The sequence below is a fragment of the Blennius ocellaris genome (genome assembly GCF_963422515.1).
Source record: "Blennius ocellaris genome assembly, contig: SCAFFOLD_104, whole genome shotgun sequence".
In the NCBI taxonomy this organism is placed as follows: domain Eukaryota; kingdom Metazoa; phylum Chordata; class Actinopteri; order Blenniiformes; family Blenniidae; genus Blennius; species Blennius ocellaris.
The window spans coordinates 101,664-122,135 of record NW_027662014.1 but is presented as its reverse complement, the minus strand read 5'-3'; the positions used below and the strand labels follow the sequence as shown (position 1 = coordinate 122,135).

The window sequence follows — 20,472 nt, the reverse complement described above, 5'->3', positions numbered from 1 at the left end:
GTAACAGTACTCGCTACCTTCATGTAGTGAGAGTATTAGTAACAGTACTCACTACCTTCATGTAGTGAGAGTATTAGTAACAGTACTCGCTACCTTCATGTAGTGAGAGTATCAGTACTCGTGTCCTCTGTACAGTGTGATGAGATGAGCTGCTCTCTGCTGCCCCCCGCTCCGCTGGTCGTTGTGAGTACTGCGCTGCTGCTGCTGCATCCCGTCGTCATGGCGACAGCAGGGGGCGGCTGGGAGGAGGAGCAACATGGCTGCCGAGGATCCAGGCTGCAGGCCGACGAGTCGTTCTGCTCCTGGGAGTGTTTGGTTTTCACTCTGCAGTGGCCTGGAGGCTTCTGCCAGGTGAGTCCTCCTCCTCCTCCTGCTGCTCCTCCTGCTGCTCCTCCTGCTGCTCCTCCTCCTCCTCCTGCTGCTGCTCCTGCTGCTCCTCCTGCTCCTCCTCCTCCTCCTGCTGCTCCTCCTGCTCCTCCTCCTGCTCCTGCTGCTGCTCCTCCTCCTGCTGCTCCTCCTGCTGCTCCTCCTGCTGCTCCTCCTCCTCCTGCTGCTGCTCCTCCTGCTCCTCCTCCTCCTCCTGCTGCTGCTCCTGCTGCTGCTCCTCCTGCTCCTCCTCCTCCTCCTGCTGCTCCTCCTCCTGCTCCTGTTGCTGCTCCTCCTGCTGCTCCTCCTCCTCCTCCTCCTCCTGCTCCTCCTCCTGCTCCTGTTGCTGCTCCTCCTGCTGCTCCTGCTGCTCCTCCTCCTCCTCCTGCTCCTCCTGCTCCTCCTCCTCCTCCTCCTGCTCCTCCTCCTCCTCTTCCTCTTCCTCTTCCTCTTCATCAGCAGGAAGTGAAGGAAAGGGGCGGGCTCGCCCTCTGAGGTCATTTCCTGTTACAACGTTTCTTTCTGTCGTTTCTTCTTCAGTCGCTGAACAACGAGTCTCTGTGCAGAATCCCAGAGGACGTCAAGGGCTGGACCATCCACGGCCTGTGGTACAACAACAACAACAACAACAACAACAACAACAACAACAACAACAACAACAATACAACAACACGTCAATACAACAACACATCAATACAACAACACGTCCACACAACAACACGTCAATACAACAACACGTCAACACAACATGTCAATACAACAACACGTCAAGACAACAACACGTCAATACAACAACACGTCAAGACAACAACACGTCAACACAACATGTCAATACAACAACACGTCAAGACAACAACATGTCAATACAACAACACGTCAACACAAACACATATCAATACAACAACACGTCCACACAACAACATGTAAATACAACAACACGTCAACACAACAACACATCAATACAACACGTCCACACAACAACATGTCAATACAACAACACGTCAACACAACATGTCAATACAACAACACGTCAAGACAACAACACGTCAACACAACAACACATCAATACAACAACACGTCCACACAACAACATGTCAATACAACAACACGTCAACACAACATGTCAATACAACAACACGTCAAGACAACAACATGTCAATACAACAACACGTCAATACAACAACACGTCCACACAACAACATGTCAATACAACAACACGTCCACACAACAACATGTCAACACAACAACACGTCAACACAACATGTCAATACAACAACACGTCAAGACAACAACATGTCAATACAACAACACGTCAACACAACAACATGTCAATACAACAACACGTCAACACAACAACATGTCAATACAACAACACGTCAAGACAACAACACGTCAATACAACAACATGTCAACACAACAACATGTCAATACAACAACACGTCAACACAACAACACATCAATACAACAACACGTCCACACAACAACATGTCAATACAACAACACGTCAACACAACAACATGTCAATACAACAACACGTCAACACAACAACATGTCAATACAACAACACGTCAACACAACAACATGTCAATACAACAACACGTCAACACAACATGTCAATACAACAACATGTCAATACAACAACACGTCAACACAACAACATGTCAATACAACAACACGTCAACACAACATGTCAACACAACAACATGTCAATACAACAACACGTCAACACAACAACATGTCAATACAACAACACGTCAACACAACATGTCAATACAACAACATGTCAATACAACAACACGTCAACACAACAACACGTCAACACAACAACATGTCAATGCAACAACACGTCAACACAACAACACGTCAAGTCAACATATCAATACAACAACATGTTAATACAACAACATGTCAATACAACAACACGTCAACACAACAACATGTCAACACAACAACACATCAATACAACAACACGTCAACACAACAACATGTCAATACAACAACACGTCAACACAACAACATGTCAATACAACAACACGTCAAGACAACAACACGTCAACACAACAACATGTCAACACAACAACATTTCAATACAACAACACGTCAACACAACAACACATCAATACAACAACACGTCCACACAACAACATGTCAATACAACAACATGTCAAACCAACATGTCAATACAACAACATGTCAATACAACAACACGTCAACACAACAACATGTCAATGCAACAACACGTCAACATAACAACACGTCAACACAACATGTCAATACAACAACATGTTAATACAACAACATGTCAATACAACACGTCAACACAACATGTCAATACAACAACATGTCAATACAACAACACGTCAACACAACAACATGTCAACACAACAACACGTCAACACAACAACACGTCAACACAACAACACGTCAACACAACATGTCAATACAACAACCTGTTGATACAACAACATGTCAATACAACAACACGTCAACACAACATGTCAATACAACAACACGTCAATACAACAACACGTCAACACAACAACACGTCAACACAACATGTCAATACAACAACACGTTAATACAACAACATGTCAATACAACAACACGTCAACACAACATGTCAATACAACAACACGTCAATACAACAACATGTCAACACAACATGTCAACACAACATGTCAACACAACAACACATCAACACAACATGTCAACACAACAACACGTCAATACAACAACATGTCAATGCAACAACACGTCAACACAACAACACGTCAACACAACAACATGTCAATACAACAACATGTCAACACAACAACACGTCAACACAACAACACGTCAACACAACAACACGTCAATGCAACAACACGTCAATGCAACAACACGTCAACACAACAACATGTCAACACAACAACACGTCAATACAACAACACGTCAACACAACATGTCAACACAACAACACGTCAATACAACATGTCAACACAACAACACGTCAATACAACACGTCAACACAACAACACGTCAATACAACATGTCAACACAACAACACGTCAATACAACAACACGTCAACACAACAACACGTCAATACAACAACATGTCAACACAACAACACGTCAATACAACAACACGTCAACACAACAACACGTCAACACAACAACACGTCAACACATGTCAACACAACAACACATCAATACAACAACATGTCAACACAACAACACGTCAATACAACAACACGTCAACACAACACGTCAACACAACATGTCAACACAACAACACGTCAATACAACAACACGTCAACACAACAACACGTCAATACAACAACATGTCAATACAACAACATGTCAACACATTAATACAACAACACAACAATAAACAACACACAATATGACAACATAAAACACAACACAACACAATGTACAACAAAACAGGTGTAGTCCAGGTTGTAGTCCAGTATTCCTGGTACTCAGGTTGTGGTCCAGTCCTCCTGGTACTCAGGTTGTAGTCCAGTCCTCCTGGTACTCAGGTTGTAGTCCAGTCCTCCTGGTACTCAGGTTGTAGTCCAGTCCTCCTGGTACTCAGGTTGTGGTCCAGTCCTCCTGGTACTCAGGTTGTAGTCCAGTCCTTCTGGTACTCAGGTTGTGGTCCAGTCCTCCTGGTACTCAGGTTGTGGTCCAGTCCTCCTGGTACTCAGGTTGTGGTTCTGTCCTCCTGGTACTCAGGTTGTGGTCCAGTCCTCCTGGTACTCAGGTTGTAGTCCAGTCCTCCTGGTACTCAGGTTGTGGTTCTGTCCTCCTGGTACTCAGGTTGTGGTCCAGTCCTCCTGGTACTCAGGTTGTAGTCCAGTCCTCCTGGTACTCAGGTTGTGGTCCAGTCCTCCTGGTACTCAGGTTGTGGTTCTGTCCTCAGGCCCCAGACCAGGACCTCCTGCAGATGTTGGCCCTTGTTCCCCTCAGACATCCAGGTGAGTCCTGCTCAGACCAGATCACCTGGTCCTCTCGGTTCCATGGTTCTCCTGGACCTGGTTATATGGTTCCTGGTTCCCTGGTTCTCCTGGACCTGGTTCTCCTGGACCTGGTTCTCCTGGGCCTGGTTGCTGGTTCCCTGGTCCTCCTGGACCTGGTTCTATGGTTCCATGGTTTCCTGGTTCTGCTGTACCTGGTTATATGGTTCAATGGTTCCCTGGTCCTCCTGGACCTGGTTCTATGGTTCCATGCTTCCCTGGTCCTCCTGGACCTGGTCCCTGGTTCCCTGGTCCTCCTGGACCTGGTTCTATGGTTCCATGGTTCCCTGGTTCTCCTGGACCTAGTTCCATGGTTCTATGGTTCCATGGTTCCCTGGTCCTCCTGGACCTGGTTGTGATTGTGTCTACAGAGCATGTGTGGTCAGAAGGTTGTTTTCAGCGACCGGTGTCGCCGTCCCCCCTGTGGGGCCCTGAAGCTGGGCTGTTTGTTGCAGGAGCTGCAGGACGAGCTGGAGGACCAGTGGCCGTCGCTCCTGAAGACCAGGACCAGCTTCACCTTCTGGTAATGCTCCTAGTACTCCTCCTGGTACTCCTGGTATTCCTCCTGGTACTCCTGGTATTCCTCCTGGTACTCCTTCTGGTATTCCTCCTGGTACTCCTTCTGGTATTCCTCCTGGTACTCCTCCTGGTATTCCTCCTGGTACACCTTCTGGTATTCCTACTGGTACACCGTTTGGTATTCCTTCTAGGTCTCCTTCTGGTACTCCTCCTGGTATTCTTCCTGGTATTCCTCCTGGTATTCCTCCTGGCACTCCTTCTGGTATTCCTCCTGGTACTCCTTCTGGTATTCCTCCTGGTACTCCTTCTGGTATTCCTCCTGGTACTCCTCCTGGTATTCCTCCTGGTACTCCTTCTGGTATTACTCCTGGTACTCCTCCTGGTACTCCTTCTGGTATTTTTCCTGGTATTCCTTCTGGTATTCCTTCTGGTATTCTTCCTGGTACTCCTGGTATTCCTCCTGGTACACCTTCTGGTATTCCTTCTGGTATTCTTCCTGGTACTCCTGGTATTCCTCCTGGTACTCCTCCTGGTACACCTTCTGGTATTCCTTCTGGTACACCTTCTGGTATTCCTCCTGGTACTCCTTCTGGTATTCCCCCTGGTACTCCTTCTGGTATTCCTCCTGGTACACCTTCTGGTATTCCTTCTGGTATTCTTCCTGGTACTCCTGGTATTCCTCCTGGTACTCCTCCTGGTACACCTTCTGGTATTCCTTCTGGTACACCTTCTGGTATTCCTCCTGGTACTCCTTCTGGTATTCCTCCTGGTACTCCTCCTGGTACTCCTTCTGGTATTCCTTCACCTCCCCCAACACTGTTTGACCCAAATGTCCCTCCCCCCTCCCTCCCTCCTCTCTCCTCCCTCCCTCCCCCCTCCCTCCCTCCAGGAAGGAGGAGTGGGAGAAGCACGGTTCCACAGCAGCTTGTGTTGAAGGACTGAACTCTCCTCTCAGATACTTCCAGGTCTGCCTGAAACTCCGAGCTCAAATGGATATCCAGAGGTGAGTCCTACACTCCTATTGTGGTAGTTTATTATGGTAGTTTACCATGGTAGTTTATTATGGTAGTTTACCATGGTAGTTTATTATGGTAGTTTACCATGGTAGTTTACCATGGTAGTTTATCATGGTAGTTTATTATGGTAGTTTACCATGGTAGTTTATTATGGTAGTTTACTGTGGTAGTTTATCATGGTAGTTTACCGTGGTAGTTTATCATGGTAGTTTATTATGGTAGTTTACCATGGTAGTTTACCATGTTGGTTTATTATGGTAGTTTATCATGGTAGTTTACCATGGTAGTTTATCATGGTAGTTTACCATGTTGATTTATTATGGTAGTTTACCATGGTGATTTATTTTGGTAGTTTACCATGGTAGTTTACCCTGTTAGTTTATTATGGTAGTTTACTATGTCGGTTTACCACCAGTTACCGACCAACCAGAATATTACCAACCACCCAAGCTCATAGTAAAAGTAAAGTATAGTATAACCAGGTTAACGTTCCTCTAAACCAACTAACCAGTTGATAACGACCTAAACGAAGCCGCGAGGCTTCATGTGATGTGTTGTAGTGAGTCGTTACTCACTCTACGCTCACGACTCAGCGTTTTCTCTCAGACTGACCATGAGACACAACCAGCAGCTCCAGTCTTTTGTCTGTCCACCAGTGGACCTCGTGTCCCAGGATTTATAGTATCAGGTTCTCGAGCGTCACGTCTGTCCACCAGTGGACATCGTGACCCAGGGTTTATAGTATCAGGTTCTCGAGCGTCACGTATCGCTGCTCTTTACAAACTACTGACACACTTTCATTTGTCTTTTCAGGTTACTGGAGGCCGCCAGCATCACCCCGTCCTGTGACCAACCCTACCAGGTATCCTCTCAACCAGCAGACCAACCGAGACACAACTAACCAACCAACCAACCAACCAACCAACCAACCAACCAACCAACCGAGACACAACCAACCAGACGACCAACTAAATATTCACAACACAACCGCAGAATAAACACCAAAGAACAAACACATGAAAACAACTAACCGAATAACGAAGACACACTGAAGAGTGACGTCTCTGGTTCCTGGACAATCGGTCCCTGGTTCTTCTGATGACAGCAGCTGTTGTCCTTCACTTCCTGTGTGAATCTGTGCTCCATGTCTCCCTTGAGAACCAATGGAAGGTTTGTCCTCAGGTTGAAGACGTGAAGAAAGCCCTGGTACCAGTGGTGGGACACCTGGCTGAGGTCCAGTGCGTCAAAGACGAGCAGGTCAGATCGTTGTGGGTGAAAAAGGGTTGGACTTTGTTCTTAAACCGACTGAGACACAACCAACCAACTGACCAACTGAGACACAACCAACCGACCGACCGACCGAGACACAACCAACCGACCGACCAACTGAGACATGACCGACCGACCAACTGAGACACAACCGACCGACCGACCGACCGAGACACAACCAACCGACCGACCAACTGAGACACAACCGACCGACCGACCGAGACACAACCAACCGACCGACCAACTGAGACACAACCGACCGACCAACCGAGACACAACCAACCGACCGACCGACCGACCAACTGAGACAGCCAACCAACCGACCGACCAACCGAGACACAACCAACCGACCGACCGACCAACCAACCAACCAACTGAGACAACCAACCAACCGACCGAGACACAACCAACCAACCAACCAACCAACGTCAGGAAAAACTTCTATGAATCCACAACTTGGTGAAAGTCTTGCTTCAATGAGTTTCACCGTCACTCTACGCAGACGACATTCAGCTCTTCCTGCCAAACACACCTCATGGTAGATGTTCGTACTGACCATGGACGAGAGGTTACTGATGGTAATACTTCAGTACTTTAGGGACATTGAGGGTCTGTTTACACGACAACAATTTCAGGTGAAAACACAAAATCGACGTGTTTTTGTGTTTCCGGCTTGGGGCCGCAAAAAACGCTTTGACTCCGCGAAAACGGCGAAAATAACCCTTTGAGGAAATACTCTGCAGAGTTGAAAGAGTTTCTGCCGTTGCCGCAGAAACGGTTTTCAAACATCCGTCTAAACGTGGAACCCTCCTGAAGCCGAAAATGCAAAACCAATGAGTTTTCACTCATTTCAAAGAGTAAAGAAGGATCTGAAAACTTGCGCCGGGGGGGGGGGTCACTGACTTACCGTCGGTGTTGTGACGTCTCCGCCCACAGGGCCGGCAGGTGTGGTTCCAGGTGAAGGTCCCGCTGAGCCGCAGCCTCATCACCGGCTGCACCTCCCACGCCGAGGAGGGACGGCGCTTCTCGGAGACGCCTGGTCTGGATTCCTCCGCCTCCCCCGGGCACCCCTGTCCCCCGGACACGCCCCTCTACTTCGTCCCCATCGACCACCAGCGGCCCTACCGGCCCTGCGGCTAGCAGGTAGCAGCTAGCGGCGGCGGCGGCCAAAAACGTTCTTGTATCAGTTTAAAAATTCTTGCCTCTGATTCTTCTCTGAAATAAAATGATCATCTCGTCACCGACGCGTTCGACTGATCTGGAAGAAACAATCGGCTGAAGCTTCAGGCAGCAATATAAAGATGAAAGGTCCCGAAGGAAGGAAGAAAGGGAGTAAGGGAGGGAGGAAGGAGATTAAAATGGACGTTTGTAATCCCTGAGGAACTCCTTGTTTCATTCACTTTGTGAAGAAGCAGAATTCATGACCAGTTAAATCTTCTTCCACAGGGTTCTTGGGTTCTTTAACAACATCAAAGGGTCGTCAAGTGAAAAAAAGTTGAATGTCTGAAAAAAACAAAAAAACAACTCAGCTAAAATCCCAGTGAGTGTCTGAGGCCCATTTACAGTGTTGCCATGGAGACGCTTGCAGCACAGTGTTTCAGTGATGTAGCTACCCGACAGGCTAGTTAGCATCGTATGCGCTAGCGCACGAGCAACGCTAACTCGATTTGGCAAAACAAATGTGGCGTTGGTGAAGGTCTGCGCTCTACCAATTGTAGCTCTAGTTTTTGTTATGATACCAGACACGTTAATCAGGAAACAATCGGCTGAAGCTCCAGGCATTAATATAAAGGTGAAAGGTCCTGCAGGAAGGAAGAAAGGGAGGAAGGGAGGAGGTTAAAATGGACATTTGGAATCCCTGAGGAACTCCTTGTTTCATTCACTTTGTGAAGAAGCAGAATTCATGACCAGTTAAATCTTCTTCTACAGGGTTCTTGGCTTCTTTATCGACATCAAAGGGTAGATCAAACAGGACCTTTCAGGCTTTAAAATATATTTCAGTTCTTTTTTTTAACCAAACTGATCGTCGTCAAGTCAAAAAAAGTTTAATTTCTGAAAAAAAAAAAGTCAGCTAAAATCCCAGCGAGTGTCTGAGGCCCATTTATGGTGTTGCCATGGATACAGTGATGTAGCTACCCGACAGGCTAGTTAGCATCGGTATGAACAAACGCGCTAGCAACGCTAACTCGATTTGGCAAAACAAATGTGGCGTTGGCGAAGGTCTGCGCTCTACTTTTTGACACGTCGGTCAGGAAACAATCGGCTGTAAACACTGAAAACAGACGACCGTTTCCATGGCAACAGGCCACTTTTCAATAAGGTTCCAGAGTTGCGTCATCGGCGCTCCAGAGCAGAGTCGTGGAAACGCCGCTGAAGTTTGAACTTGGAAGTTGTGACGTCTGCAGGACGGGGGGGGGGGGGGACACCGAGATGGGGGGGGGGGGGGGGGGGGGCAAACAACCAGACCAGACTGACGCACGTTCAAAGACGGAGTTTATTGACGGCGGCGCTCCAGAAAACCCAAGAACGATAAAAAGAAGCACTAAAACCGAACACTGAGGAAGTCATGGAAATAAAAATAACAACAAAAACAAAACAACAACAAAAGAAAAAAAAAAAAAAAAAGGAGGGGTGGTGGTGGTGGTGGGGGGGAGGGGCTGCCTGCTTCTATACGACTCGAGTGACCACGCCCACTTTGCTCCCAACAGTCTCTGGCTGCCCCTCCCCCGTGGCCCCGCCCCCTCCCCCCCTGTGGCCCCGCCCCCCCTCAGTGCTCCAGGCGGCCCAGGAAGCGCAGGTTGAGGATCTTCAGCTGGTCGTCCAGCTCCATGCGCACGATGCCGTCGTCCCCGTCGATGCTGAGCAGGATCCCCGTGGCCTCGCGGTCCTCGCCCAGGATCACCTTCACCTGCGGGGGGGAGCGGGAGGGGGTTACCACCAGACGCTTTAATCTGAAGGGTCGGCGCAGGAAGTGACCGGCTGCTCTCACCTTGTTGTTCTTGGTGGGAGTGACGGGTTCCAGGTGGTCGCTGCTGATGCTGACCACCTTCTCTGACTCCTGCATGAAGACCGAGCACATCCCCCCCTGCGCGCGCACACGCGCACACACACACACACACACACACACACACACACACACACACACACACACACACACACACACACACACACACACACACACACACACACACACACACACACACACACACACACACACACACACACACACACACACACACACACACACACACACACACACACACACACACACACTTAATTTATAGTGAAGTAGCATTAGCTGAAAAAGCTAACACCAGATTATAGAGTATCTTGCTCCTCTAATCCAGATTATAGAGCATCTTCCTCCTCTAACACCAGATTATAGATCATCTTCCTCCTCTGATCCAGATTATAGAGCATCTTCCCCCTCTAATCTAGATTATATAGTATCTTCCACCTCTAACCTCAGATTATAGAGCATCTTTCTCCTCTAACACCAGATTATAGAGCATCTTCTTCCTCTAATCCAGATTACAGAGCATCTTTCTCCTCTAACACCAGATTATAGAGCACCTTCCTCCTCTGACATCAGATTATAGAGCATCTTCCTCCTCTAATCCATATTATAGAGCATCTTCCTCCTCTCATCCATATTATAGAGCGTCTTCCTCCTCTAATCTCAGATTATAGAGCATCTTCCTCCTCTAATCTCAGATTATAGAGCATCTTCCTCCTCTAATCTCAGATTATAGAGCATCTTCCTCCTCTAATCCAGATTATATATTATATTATATACCCCCTACCCCTTCTTCTTCTGGCTCTCAGCGAAGGCGGACGCTTTTCTTTCTCCTCTCCTCTCCCGCTCGCCCTCCCCGCTTGCTGCTTCATCCTGTACTGTACTGTCTTGTGTCCGATCTATCAAGAGAATCTCTTCAGACCCGCATCCGAACCTAACCGGAACCATGGAATTGATCAGCTGGTCTCTCAATGCGATCGACCAAATTTTTACGACACGACGATCTGCAAAGGAGAGCCTGCATGTCCCGATGGGACGTTTGCAGCCGGATACATGCTGGATTCCTGGGGTTCCTGGAGGCAACTGTGTTTGGCCATTCTTTCCATGGAGGATGTGGAGGACCTCTACATATTGGGATTCATGATAGCAGGTATGCTGCTGATTGGAGCTGGCAGCTTTCTGATCTATTGAAAAGTTGAGAAGACGCTAGCAGCTGCATTGGGAAGGCTGCCTATCGTCACTGAAGGACTGTGCCGAGCTTTGAACGCTCAGACTCAGATGTTAAACGAACTCAAGCGCGTGCAGGTCACGATTCTTGAACGTTTACGTGAAATTGGATCGATCTTGGAGGATATTCGAGCTCGGAGGGAAGCTAATCATCATTATTCTGCCACAATTGGAGCAGCAGTGTGAGACCAGAGACACTCAAGGTCGACGGATAAAGCTGACGCGCCTGAACGAAAACAAAGAAAATCAAGATTTGGCTCCCAGACACCCAGCTGCCAAAGCTGTGTTTTGTCTTCATATCTCCTGGATGAGTGTGTGAATCAAGGCTCTGCCCCCACCCCCTCACCCCTTACTACCCCTCCTCCCACCTTCCCTCCCCGGACATTCTTGCCTCTGGAATTCCCAGGACATTCACCGCTTTCGCTGTGCCCCTACCCCCAACCACCAGCAGAGGCCACTGGAGAGGGCGGCGTCGCGCCTGAAAAAACCTTCTCCTAGTGGCGGACTGCAGAACTTCCCTTCATGTATCCCAAATGCTGTCTGGAGAAATGTTGTAACCTGTCTGTGTTGATGCTAAACGTGCCCGAGGTGGTTTTTTCCCCAATTACAGACTGTGCTCCTCAGAACACAGTCTTTAATCTGCCTTTTTCCCTCCTCTCCTCACCTCATGTGTCCTTCTTTCCCCAAAACTTTCTATGTTAAAGCAATTTCGCTGTACCTGTACCTGTACCTGTACCTGTACCTGTACCTGTACCTGTACAATGACAATAAAGTAACTCAATCTCAATCTCTCAATCTCAATAGAGCATCTTCCAGGTGAATTTAATGAGTTACTATCGGCGTGTCATACCAATACCGCTAACTATACCAACTATTAAAGAAAGCAAGATTTCAGGCGTGTCCTGTGACATCACTTCCTGTGACATCACTTCCTGCCCTGCCCTCACCGTGACGCTGCGGATGACGCCCATCTGGCCCATGAGGTCCATGAAGGAGTCCTTGACCCGGACCAGGATGTCGGTGGTGACCCAGTCGCTGCCGCCCTGCTCGATGTTGGACCCGGGGGTGTGAGGGTTGTACCCCCCAGGAGAGGGCGCTCCGGGCGTCATGGGGCTGTAGCCCACCGGGCTGGGGCTGGGGCTGGCCTGCAGGGGGCGGCAGGGAGTGGCACTAGTGAGTACTACCGAGTCCTAACGCTACTAGAGTCCTAATGCTACTGAGTAGTAACGCTGCTGGAGTACTAATGCTACTAGAGTCCTAACGTTACTAGAGTCTTAACGCTACTAGAGTCTTAACGCTACTAGAGTCTTAACGCTACTAGAGTCCCAATGCTACTGCGTACTAATGCTACTGAGTAGTAACGCTGCTGGAGTACTAATGCTACTAGAGTCCTAACGTTACTAGAGTACTAACGCTACTAGAGTCTTAACGCTACTAGAGTCTTAACGCTACTAGAGTCTTAACGCTACTAGAGTCCTAACGCTACTAGAGTACTAACGCTAGTAGAGTACTAACACTACTACAGTCCTAACGCTACTAGAGTACTAATGCTACTAGAGTACTAATGTTACTAGAGTACTAATGCTACTAGAGTCCTAACGCTACTAGAGTCCTAACGTTACTAGAGTACTAATGTTACTAGAGTACTAACACTACTAGAGTACTAACGCTACTAGAGTCCCAACGCTACTAGAGTACTAACGTTACTAGAGTGCTAACACTACTAGAGTACTAACGCTACTAGAGTCCCAACGCTACTAGAGTACTAACGTTACTAGAGTACTAACACTACCAGAGTCCTAATGCTACTAGAGTACTAACGTTACTAGAGTACTAACACTACTAGAGTCCTAACGCTACTAGAGTCCTAACGTTGCTAGAGTACTAACGCTACGAGAGTACTAACTCTACTAGAGTCCTAACGCTACTAGAGTCCTAACGTTGCTAGAGTACTAACGCTACGAGAGTACTAACACTACTAGAGTACTAATGCTACTAGAGTCCTAACGTTACTAGAGTACTAACACTACTAGAGTACTAACGCTACTAGAGTCCCAACGCTACTAGAGTACTAACGTTACTAGAGTACTAACACTACTAGAGTACTAATGCTACTAGAGTCCTAACACTAGTAGAGTCCTAATGCTACTAGAGTCCTAACCCTACTAGAGTCCTAACGCTACTAGAGTACTAACGCTACTAGAGTACTAAAGCTACTAGAGTCCTAATGCTACTAGAGTCCTAATGCTACTAGAGTACTAACGCTACTAGAGTCCTAATACTACTAGAGTCCTAACACTAGTAGAGTCCTAACGCTACAAGACTCCTAACGCTACTAGAGTACTAACACTACTAGAGTACTAATGCTACTAGAGTCCTAACGCTACAAGACTCCTAACGCTACTAGAGTCCTAACGCTACTAGAGTCCTAATGCTACTAGAGTCCTGACACTAGTAGAGTCCTACTGCTACTAGAGCACTAATGCTACTAGAGTCCTAACACTACTAGAGTCCTAGCGCTACTAGAGTACTAATGCCGTGTCGTACCTGGTACGCCATGGGCGAGGGTGTAGGGTGGTAGCTGGCGGGCGAGTGCGTGTTCTGGTAGCCGACGGGTGACGGCGCCACCTGGTGGTAGCTCTGGGGACTGGGGCTGGGCTGGTAGGAGCCCTGAGGGGACGGCGCGGCGTACGGAGAGTACTGCTCCGTGTTGTACCTGAGGACACATACACCACGTCACAAACTGGTCCCTCAGGTCCCTCGGGGACGCGTCCGGGAGACGGAACCTGGACCAGACCGGTTCACCAGGACACCTCCTGGACACGTATGTCTAGATTTTATCCATAGAACTACATCTAGGTTTTTTACACCTTCTGGGTTTCTGTTTGGCTCTTTTCTACCTGGCAACAGTTATTCTGATCTCTGTGCTTTAGATCTGTGTACTGTGTATCATAGATCTATGTGTTTTAGATCTGTGTACTGTGCATCATAGATCTATGTGTTTTAGATCTGTCTTTTAGATTTGTGTATATGTAGATGTTATGGCCTGGTGTTGTAGATCTGCTGCTGTTCTAGACTCGTTATAGATCTGCTTGTTATAGATCTATGTGCTGTATAACGGTGTGTAATAGCTCTGTTTGTTATAGATCTATGTGCTGTACAACAGTGTGCTATAGCTCTGCTTCTTATAGATCTTAATGATGTGTAAGTGTTATAGATCTGTGTGTTTTAGATCTTCCTGGTATAGATCTGTGTGTTATAGATCTCCCTGGTATAGATCTGTGTGTTATAGATCTTCCTGGTATAGATCTGTGTGTTATAGATCTCCCTGGTATAGATACATGTGCTGTAGATCTTCCTGGTATAGATCTGTGTGTTACAGATCTGTGTGTTATAGATCTCCCTGGTATAGATCTGTGTGTTCTAGATCTGTGCGACGTTTCTCTTGAACTTCTCGTCGACTCGTTCGCTGTCGGCTTACTAAAAGGAGCTGTGGGGGGGTAGTACCAGGGGCTCGGTACGTGGAGGGGTAGTACCAGGGGCTCGGTACGTGGGGGGTAGTACCAGGGGCTCGGTACTCACATGGCGGGGGTGCCCGGGGTCTGGGGGTTGTACTGGGGGTTGACCTGCGGAGAGGGGACTTCTGGGTAACCCGGGGTCTGGGGGTTGGGCGTGCCGCCGTAGCCCTGAGGCGACGGCGACGGCTCGTCGTCGTAGCCGAAGTCGTACTCCTCCTCGTTCCTGCGGGACGGAGCGGAGTGAGAAACACCGGGGGAGGGGGAGGGGGAGGGTGAGGGGGAGGGATGTCTCTCCTGGATACCTGGACGGCGTGTTGGGGTTGCTGGGGTCCCAGGCGCCGCTCTGACCCGGCGTCCGGCTGCCGTCATGCAGCGGGGTCTGGGAGCCGTAGTGCGGCGTGCGGCTTCCTGCAAGACCAGCAGAGGGCGGAAGCACCCGTCAACAAAAACAACAACAACGTGGGCCTCGGGGGCGGACGCGTCAACAACTTGTCAACAACACGTCAACATCATGTCAAAAACTTGTCAACAACGCATCAACAACACGTCAACATGTCAAAAACTCGCCAACAACACGTCAACATCATGTCAAAAACTCGTTAACAACGCATCAACAACACGTCAACAACTCGTCAAAAACATGTCAACAACACGTCAAAAACTCGTCAACAACACGTCAAAAACACGTCAACATGTCAACAACACGTCAAAAACTCGTCAACAACACGTCAACATGTAAACAACACGTCAAAAACTCGTCAACAACACGTCAAAAACTCGTCAACGCGTCAAAAACACGTCAACAACACGTCAACGTGTCAACAATGCGTCAACACGTCAACAATGCATCAAAAACACGTCAACAATGCGTCAAAAACACGTCAACAATGCATCAACACGTCAACAATGCCCTGAGGAACACCCGAGGAACCCTGAGGAACCCCTGAGGAACCCCCCGGGCCGCACTTTCTGAAACAGGTGTTCACTTGGAAGCTTGTGCGGCGGCACCGTACCGTCGTGCAGCGGGGTCTGGGAGCCGTACATGGGGGTCCGGGAGCCGGTGCCATACATGGGGGTCTGGGAGCCGTACATGGGGGTCCGACCGTGGGCGGAGGTCATGCCGCTGTGCTTCTTGGCTCCCCTGCAGGCAGAAACCATGGAGGCGGTGAGAGAGTCGCAGTGGAGTCCAGCTCCGTAGAAAAATTAAATACAATTTTAAAAAAAGCCGCTACTCTTTCCTCACGCGTTCAAACAAGGACCTGGTGATGCGTTCAGGTGCATCACGTAACTCTGACTGCTGGTGAAACATAACTGAGGAAACACTTTGTGAACACAAATTAAAACATCCTGCAGTTCCACCAGCTGCTGGCTAGGGGGCGCTGTGGCCTGAAACAAACACTGGCCAGAGAGGAGGTGAAGAAGAAGCTCACTGATTGGTCCAGACCGAAAGAGGAAGTCCCGCCTCTTTAGCCCGTAGGGGCTAGGCTAGCTAGCTCGTGGCTAATGGGTAGTGCCAAACAACCTCCATGTAAAGTCTTCAGGCCAGAAATCAGTGAGTCTTCCTCTCTTCTTCCTCTTCTCTTCCTTTTCCTCTCTACTTCTTCCTCCTCTCTACTTCTTCCTCTCTACTTCTCCCTCCTCTCTACTTCTCCCTCCTCTCTACTTCTTCCTCCTCTCTACTTCTTCCTCCTCTCTACTTCTTCCTCCTCTCTACTTCTCCCTCCTCTCTACTTCTTCCTCCTCTCTACTTCTTCCTCCTCTCTACTTCTTCCTCCTCTCTACTTCTTCCTCCTCTCTACTTCTTCCTCCTCTCTACTTCTTCCTCCTCTCTACTTCTTCCTCCTCTCTACTTCTTCTTCCTCTCTACTTCTTCTTCCTCTCTACTTCTTCCTCCTCTCTACTTCTTCCTCCTCTCTACTTCTTCTTCCTCTCTACTTCTTCTTCCTCTCTACTTCTTCCTCCTCTCTACTTCTTCTTCCTCTCTACTTCTTCTTCCTCTCTACTTCTTCCTCCTCTCTACTTCTTCTTCCTCTCTACTTCTTCTTCCTCTCTACTTCTTCTTCCTCTCTACTTCTTCCTCCTCTCTACTTCTCCCTCCTCTCTACTTCTTCTTCCTCTCTACTTCTTCTTCCTCTCTACTTCTTCCTCCTCTCTACTTCTTCTTCCTCTCTACTTCTTCCTCTCTACTTCTTCCTCCTCTCTACTTCTTCTTCCTCTCTACTTCCTCCTCTCTACTTCTTCCTCCTCTCTACTTCTTCTTCCTCTCTACTTCTTCTTCCTCTCTACTTCTTCCTCCTCTCTACTTCTTCCTCCTCTCTACTTCTTCCTCTCTACTTCTTCCTCCTCTCTACTTCTTCCTCCTCTCTACTTCTTCCTCCTCTCTACTTCTTCCTCTCTACTTCTTCCTCCTCTCTACTTCTTCCTCCTCTCTACTTCTTCCTCTTCCTCTCTACTTCTTCCTCCTCTCTACTTCTTCCTCCTCTCTACTTCTTCCTCCTCTCTACTTCTTCCTCCTCTCTACTTCTCCCTCCTCTCTACTTCTTCCTCCTCTCTACTTCTTCTTCCTCTCTACTTCTTCTTCCTCTCTACTTCTTCCTCCTCTCTACTTCTTCTTCCTCTCTACTTCTTCTTCCTCTCTACTTCTTCTTCCTCTCTACTTCTTCCTCCTCTCTACTTCTTCTTCCTCTCTACTTCTTCTTCCTCTCTACTTCTTCTTCCTCTCTACTTCTTCCTCCTCTCTACTTCTTCCTCCAACTTTTCCTTTCTTCTTCTTCAGATCAGTGTTTAGCTTTGTTAGTTTGTTCACTACCCAGAATGCATTGCTCTCTACATCACGTCCTGTGACTCCGCCCACTAGAAAGACGTTCAGTAAACGAGTCGACACGCTGAACTCCACATCACTATGTGAACGATTCTAGTGTGTGTGACGGACTGAGAGGAGGAGGAGGAGCAGGAGCAGGAGTAAGAGGAGGAGGAGCAGGAGGAGGAAGAATAGGAAGAGGAAGAGGAGGAGCAGGAGGAGGAGGAAGAAGAAGAGGAGCAAAAGGAGGAGTAAGAGGAGGAGCAGGAGGAGGAGTAAGAAGAAGAGGAAGAGGAGCAAAAGGAGGAGTAAGAGGAGGAGCAGGAGGAGGAGGACAAGAAGCAGGAGGAGCAGCAGGAGGAGGTGGAAGAAGAAGAGGAGCAAAAGGAGGAGTAAGAGGAGGAGCAGGAGGAGGAGGAAGAAGAAGAGGACAAGGAGCAGGAGGAAGAGTAAGAGGAGCAGGAGGAGCAGCAGGAAGAGGAAGAGGAGGAGCAGCAGGAGGAGGAGCAGGAGGAGGAGGAGGACAAGGAGCAGGAGGAGGAAGAGCAGCAGGAGGAGGAGCAGCAGGAGGTGGAGGAGGACAAGGAGCAGGAGGAAGAGTAAGAGGAGCAGGAGGAGGAAGAGCAGCAGGAGGAGGAGCAGCAGGAGGTGGAGGAGGACAAGGAGCAGGAGGAAGAGTAAGAGGAGCAGGAGGAGGAAGAGCAGCAGGAGGAGGAGCAGCAGGAGGTGGAGGAGGACAAGGAGCAGGAGGAAGAGTAAGAGGAGCATGAGGAGGAAGAGCAGCAGCAGGAGGAGGAGCAGGAGGAGGTGGAGGAGGACAAGGAGCAGGAGGAAGAGTAAGAGGAGCAGGAGGAGGAAGAGCAGCAGGAGGAGGAGCAGCAGGAGGTGGAGGAGGACAAGGAGCAGGAGGAAGAGTAAGAGGAGCAGGAGGAGGAAGAGCAGCAGCAGGAGGAAGAGTAAGAGGAGCAGGAGGAGGAGCAGCAGGAGGAGCAGCAGTACATGGTGGTGAGTCTCTGGCGGTCCACAGAGATGGTCTGGCAGGTGGAGTGCAGCTCCACCCGGGCCGTCGACTCCGTGGCGTCCTTCACCACCCCGATGTATCCTGGGAAATCCAGCCAGAGCTCAGTGACACGATCAACAACCCCCCCCCCCCCTCCACCTCCACCCCCCCACCTTACCTTTGTAAGGACCCTGCGAGATGCGAACCGTCTGGCCAATCAGCTCGTTGTCGCGGCGCCCTCGGCCCCGCCCCATCCCCCCCTCCCCCGCCTCCTCTCTGCTGAGCACCTGCAGGGAGAGAAGCAGTTGAAGGTGTTCCTCAGGGCTCCTCACTGGGCCCCCTGCTGCCACACCCTCCAACCTGTCAGGTGGTAGGGTTTAACCCTACACCTAAACCTGAACCCTACACCTAAACCTGAACCCTCACCCTAAACCCTAACCCTAACTCTAATCTCTAACCCTAACCCTCCAACCTGTCAGGTGGTAGGGTTTAACCCTACACCTAAACCTGAACTCTAACCCTAAACCTTAACCCTAACTCTAACCTCTAACCCTAACCCTCCAACCTGTCAGGTGGTAGGGTTCAACCCTAAACCTAAACATAAACCTCAACCCTAACTCTAATCTCTAACCCTAGCCCTCCAACCTGTCAGGTGGTAGGGTTTAACCCAAACCCTCACCCCGACTCTATACCCTAACCCAAAAACCTACCCTAAACCCTAACTCTAAATCCTGAACCTAAATCCTAACCCCAACTCTAAACCCTAACGCTAACTCTAAACCCTAACTCTAAACATAACCCTAAACCCTAACCCGAACTCTAAACCCTATCCCTAACCCTAAACTCTAACCCTAACTCTAAACCCTAAACCTATCCCTAAACCCTAACCCTAACTCTAAACCCTAACCCTATCCGTAATCCTAGCCCTAAACCCTACCCCTAACCCTAACCCTAACTCTAAACCTAACCCTAAACCCTAACCCTAACTCTAAACCCTATCCCTAACCCTAAACTCCAACTCTAAACCCTAACCCTATCCGTAATCCTAGCCCTAAACCCTACCCCTACCCCTAACCCTAACTCTAAACCTAACCCTAAACCCTAACCCTAACTCTAAACCCTATCCCTAACCCTAAACTCCAACTCTAAACCCTAACCCTATCCGTAATCCTAGCCCTAAACCCTACCCCTAAAAGCACATTAAGGCTCCGTTTACACAATGTCTTAAATGGAAACGCGTCATTTCTTGTGTTTGTGTTTCGGAGAACTTCGTGGTTTCCATGGCAGCGGTTTGAAAACGACGTCTCGGTCACTTTGTGTTACTAGGTACGAGCTGCCCATCGGGGGAAATCCCTCATCACGACGTCCTTCAGTTAAGACCGTGGATTCAAACCAACACGGGTTTAGTCTAAACCGACATTTTAAAACTTCTCTTCATCAAAACGCTGGAAACACGTTTCTGCTGCACGACCCTGTGACCTCCTGCTCACCTCCTCCTCCTCCGTGGTGCATGGGGCTGCTGATCCGGGGGCTCATGGGGGCGAAGCCCCCCACCGTGAAGTTCGTCACGTCTCTGGGCTGCAACACACACACACACACACACACACACACACATCAGGCCCGCTACAATAATAAATAACAACAATGATAACAATAAATGGTAAAAGACTAAACAAAACAAGCATACTTAAAAATAAATAAAAACAAGAAAGATAAATGATCACAGAAAATAATACAACAATT

General features: G+C 48.7%; 2 protein-coding genes across 3 annotated transcripts in view; one reads left to right on the top strand and one right to left on the bottom strand.

Annotated features, from left to right (window-relative positions):
* Positions 1 to 189: 189 nt before the first annotated feature.
* rnaset2l (ribonuclease T2, like) lies at positions 190 to 10,002 on the top strand. 2 transcript variants are annotated; one of them, XM_080521887.1, is made up of 9 exons: positions 190 to 351; positions 907 to 974; positions 4,271 to 4,325; positions 4,820 to 4,887; positions 5,773 to 5,886; positions 6,713 to 6,761; positions 7,082 to 7,156; positions 8,105 to 8,311; positions 9,877 to 10,002. In XM_080521887.1, the coding sequence occupies exons 1-8, from the start codon at positions 220 to 222 to the stop codon at positions 8,306 to 8,308; spliced, it is 765 nt and encodes a 254-aa protein (XP_080378013.1). In that variant the 5' UTR covers positions 190 to 219; the 3' UTR covers positions 8,309 to 8,311; positions 9,877 to 10,002. The 2 variants fall into 2 exon arrangements, with proteins under 2 accessions (XP_080378013.1, XP_080378012.1); XM_080521886.1 differs by lacking the exon at positions 9,877 to 10,002 and having other exon boundaries at positions 8,105 to 8,388.
* Positions 9,663 to 20,472, bottom strand: part of supt5h (SPT5 homolog, DSIF elongation factor subunit) — a 22,639-nt gene continuing 11,829 nt past the window's right edge. The window contains 11 exon segments of the mRNA XM_080521888.1: positions 9,663 to 10,076; positions 10,158 to 10,253; positions 12,359 to 12,556; positions 13,959 to 14,127; positions 14,994 to 15,152; positions 15,232 to 15,337; positions 15,943 to 16,070; positions 18,729 to 18,831; positions 18,908 to 18,989; positions 18,991 to 19,016; positions 20,220 to 20,307. Of these exon segments, the coding sequence (XP_080378014.1) occupies positions 9,936 to 10,076; positions 10,158 to 10,253; positions 12,359 to 12,556; positions 13,959 to 14,127; positions 14,994 to 15,152; positions 15,232 to 15,337; positions 15,943 to 16,070; positions 18,729 to 18,831; positions 18,908 to 18,989; positions 18,991 to 19,016; positions 20,220 to 20,307 (1,296 nt within the window). The 3' untranslated portion in view covers positions 9,663 to 9,935.

What these genes read in the sequence shown, in the direction of transcription:
- rnaset2l (XM_080521887.1), top strand. Translation starts at nt 220, where the DNA reads ATGGCGACAGCAGGGGGCGGCTGGGAGGAGGAGCAACATGGCTGCCGA. An exon ending in GGCCTGGAGGCTTCTGCCAG is followed by an intron (nt 352 to 906) that starts GTGAGTCCTCCT and finishes TTTCTTCTTCAG; the next exon opens with TCGCTGAACAACGAGTCTCT. An exon ending in TGTTCCCCTCAGACATCCAG is followed by an intron (nt 4,326 to 4,819) that starts GTGAGTCCTGCT and finishes TGTTTGTTGCAG; the next exon opens with GAGCTGCAGGACGAGCTGGA.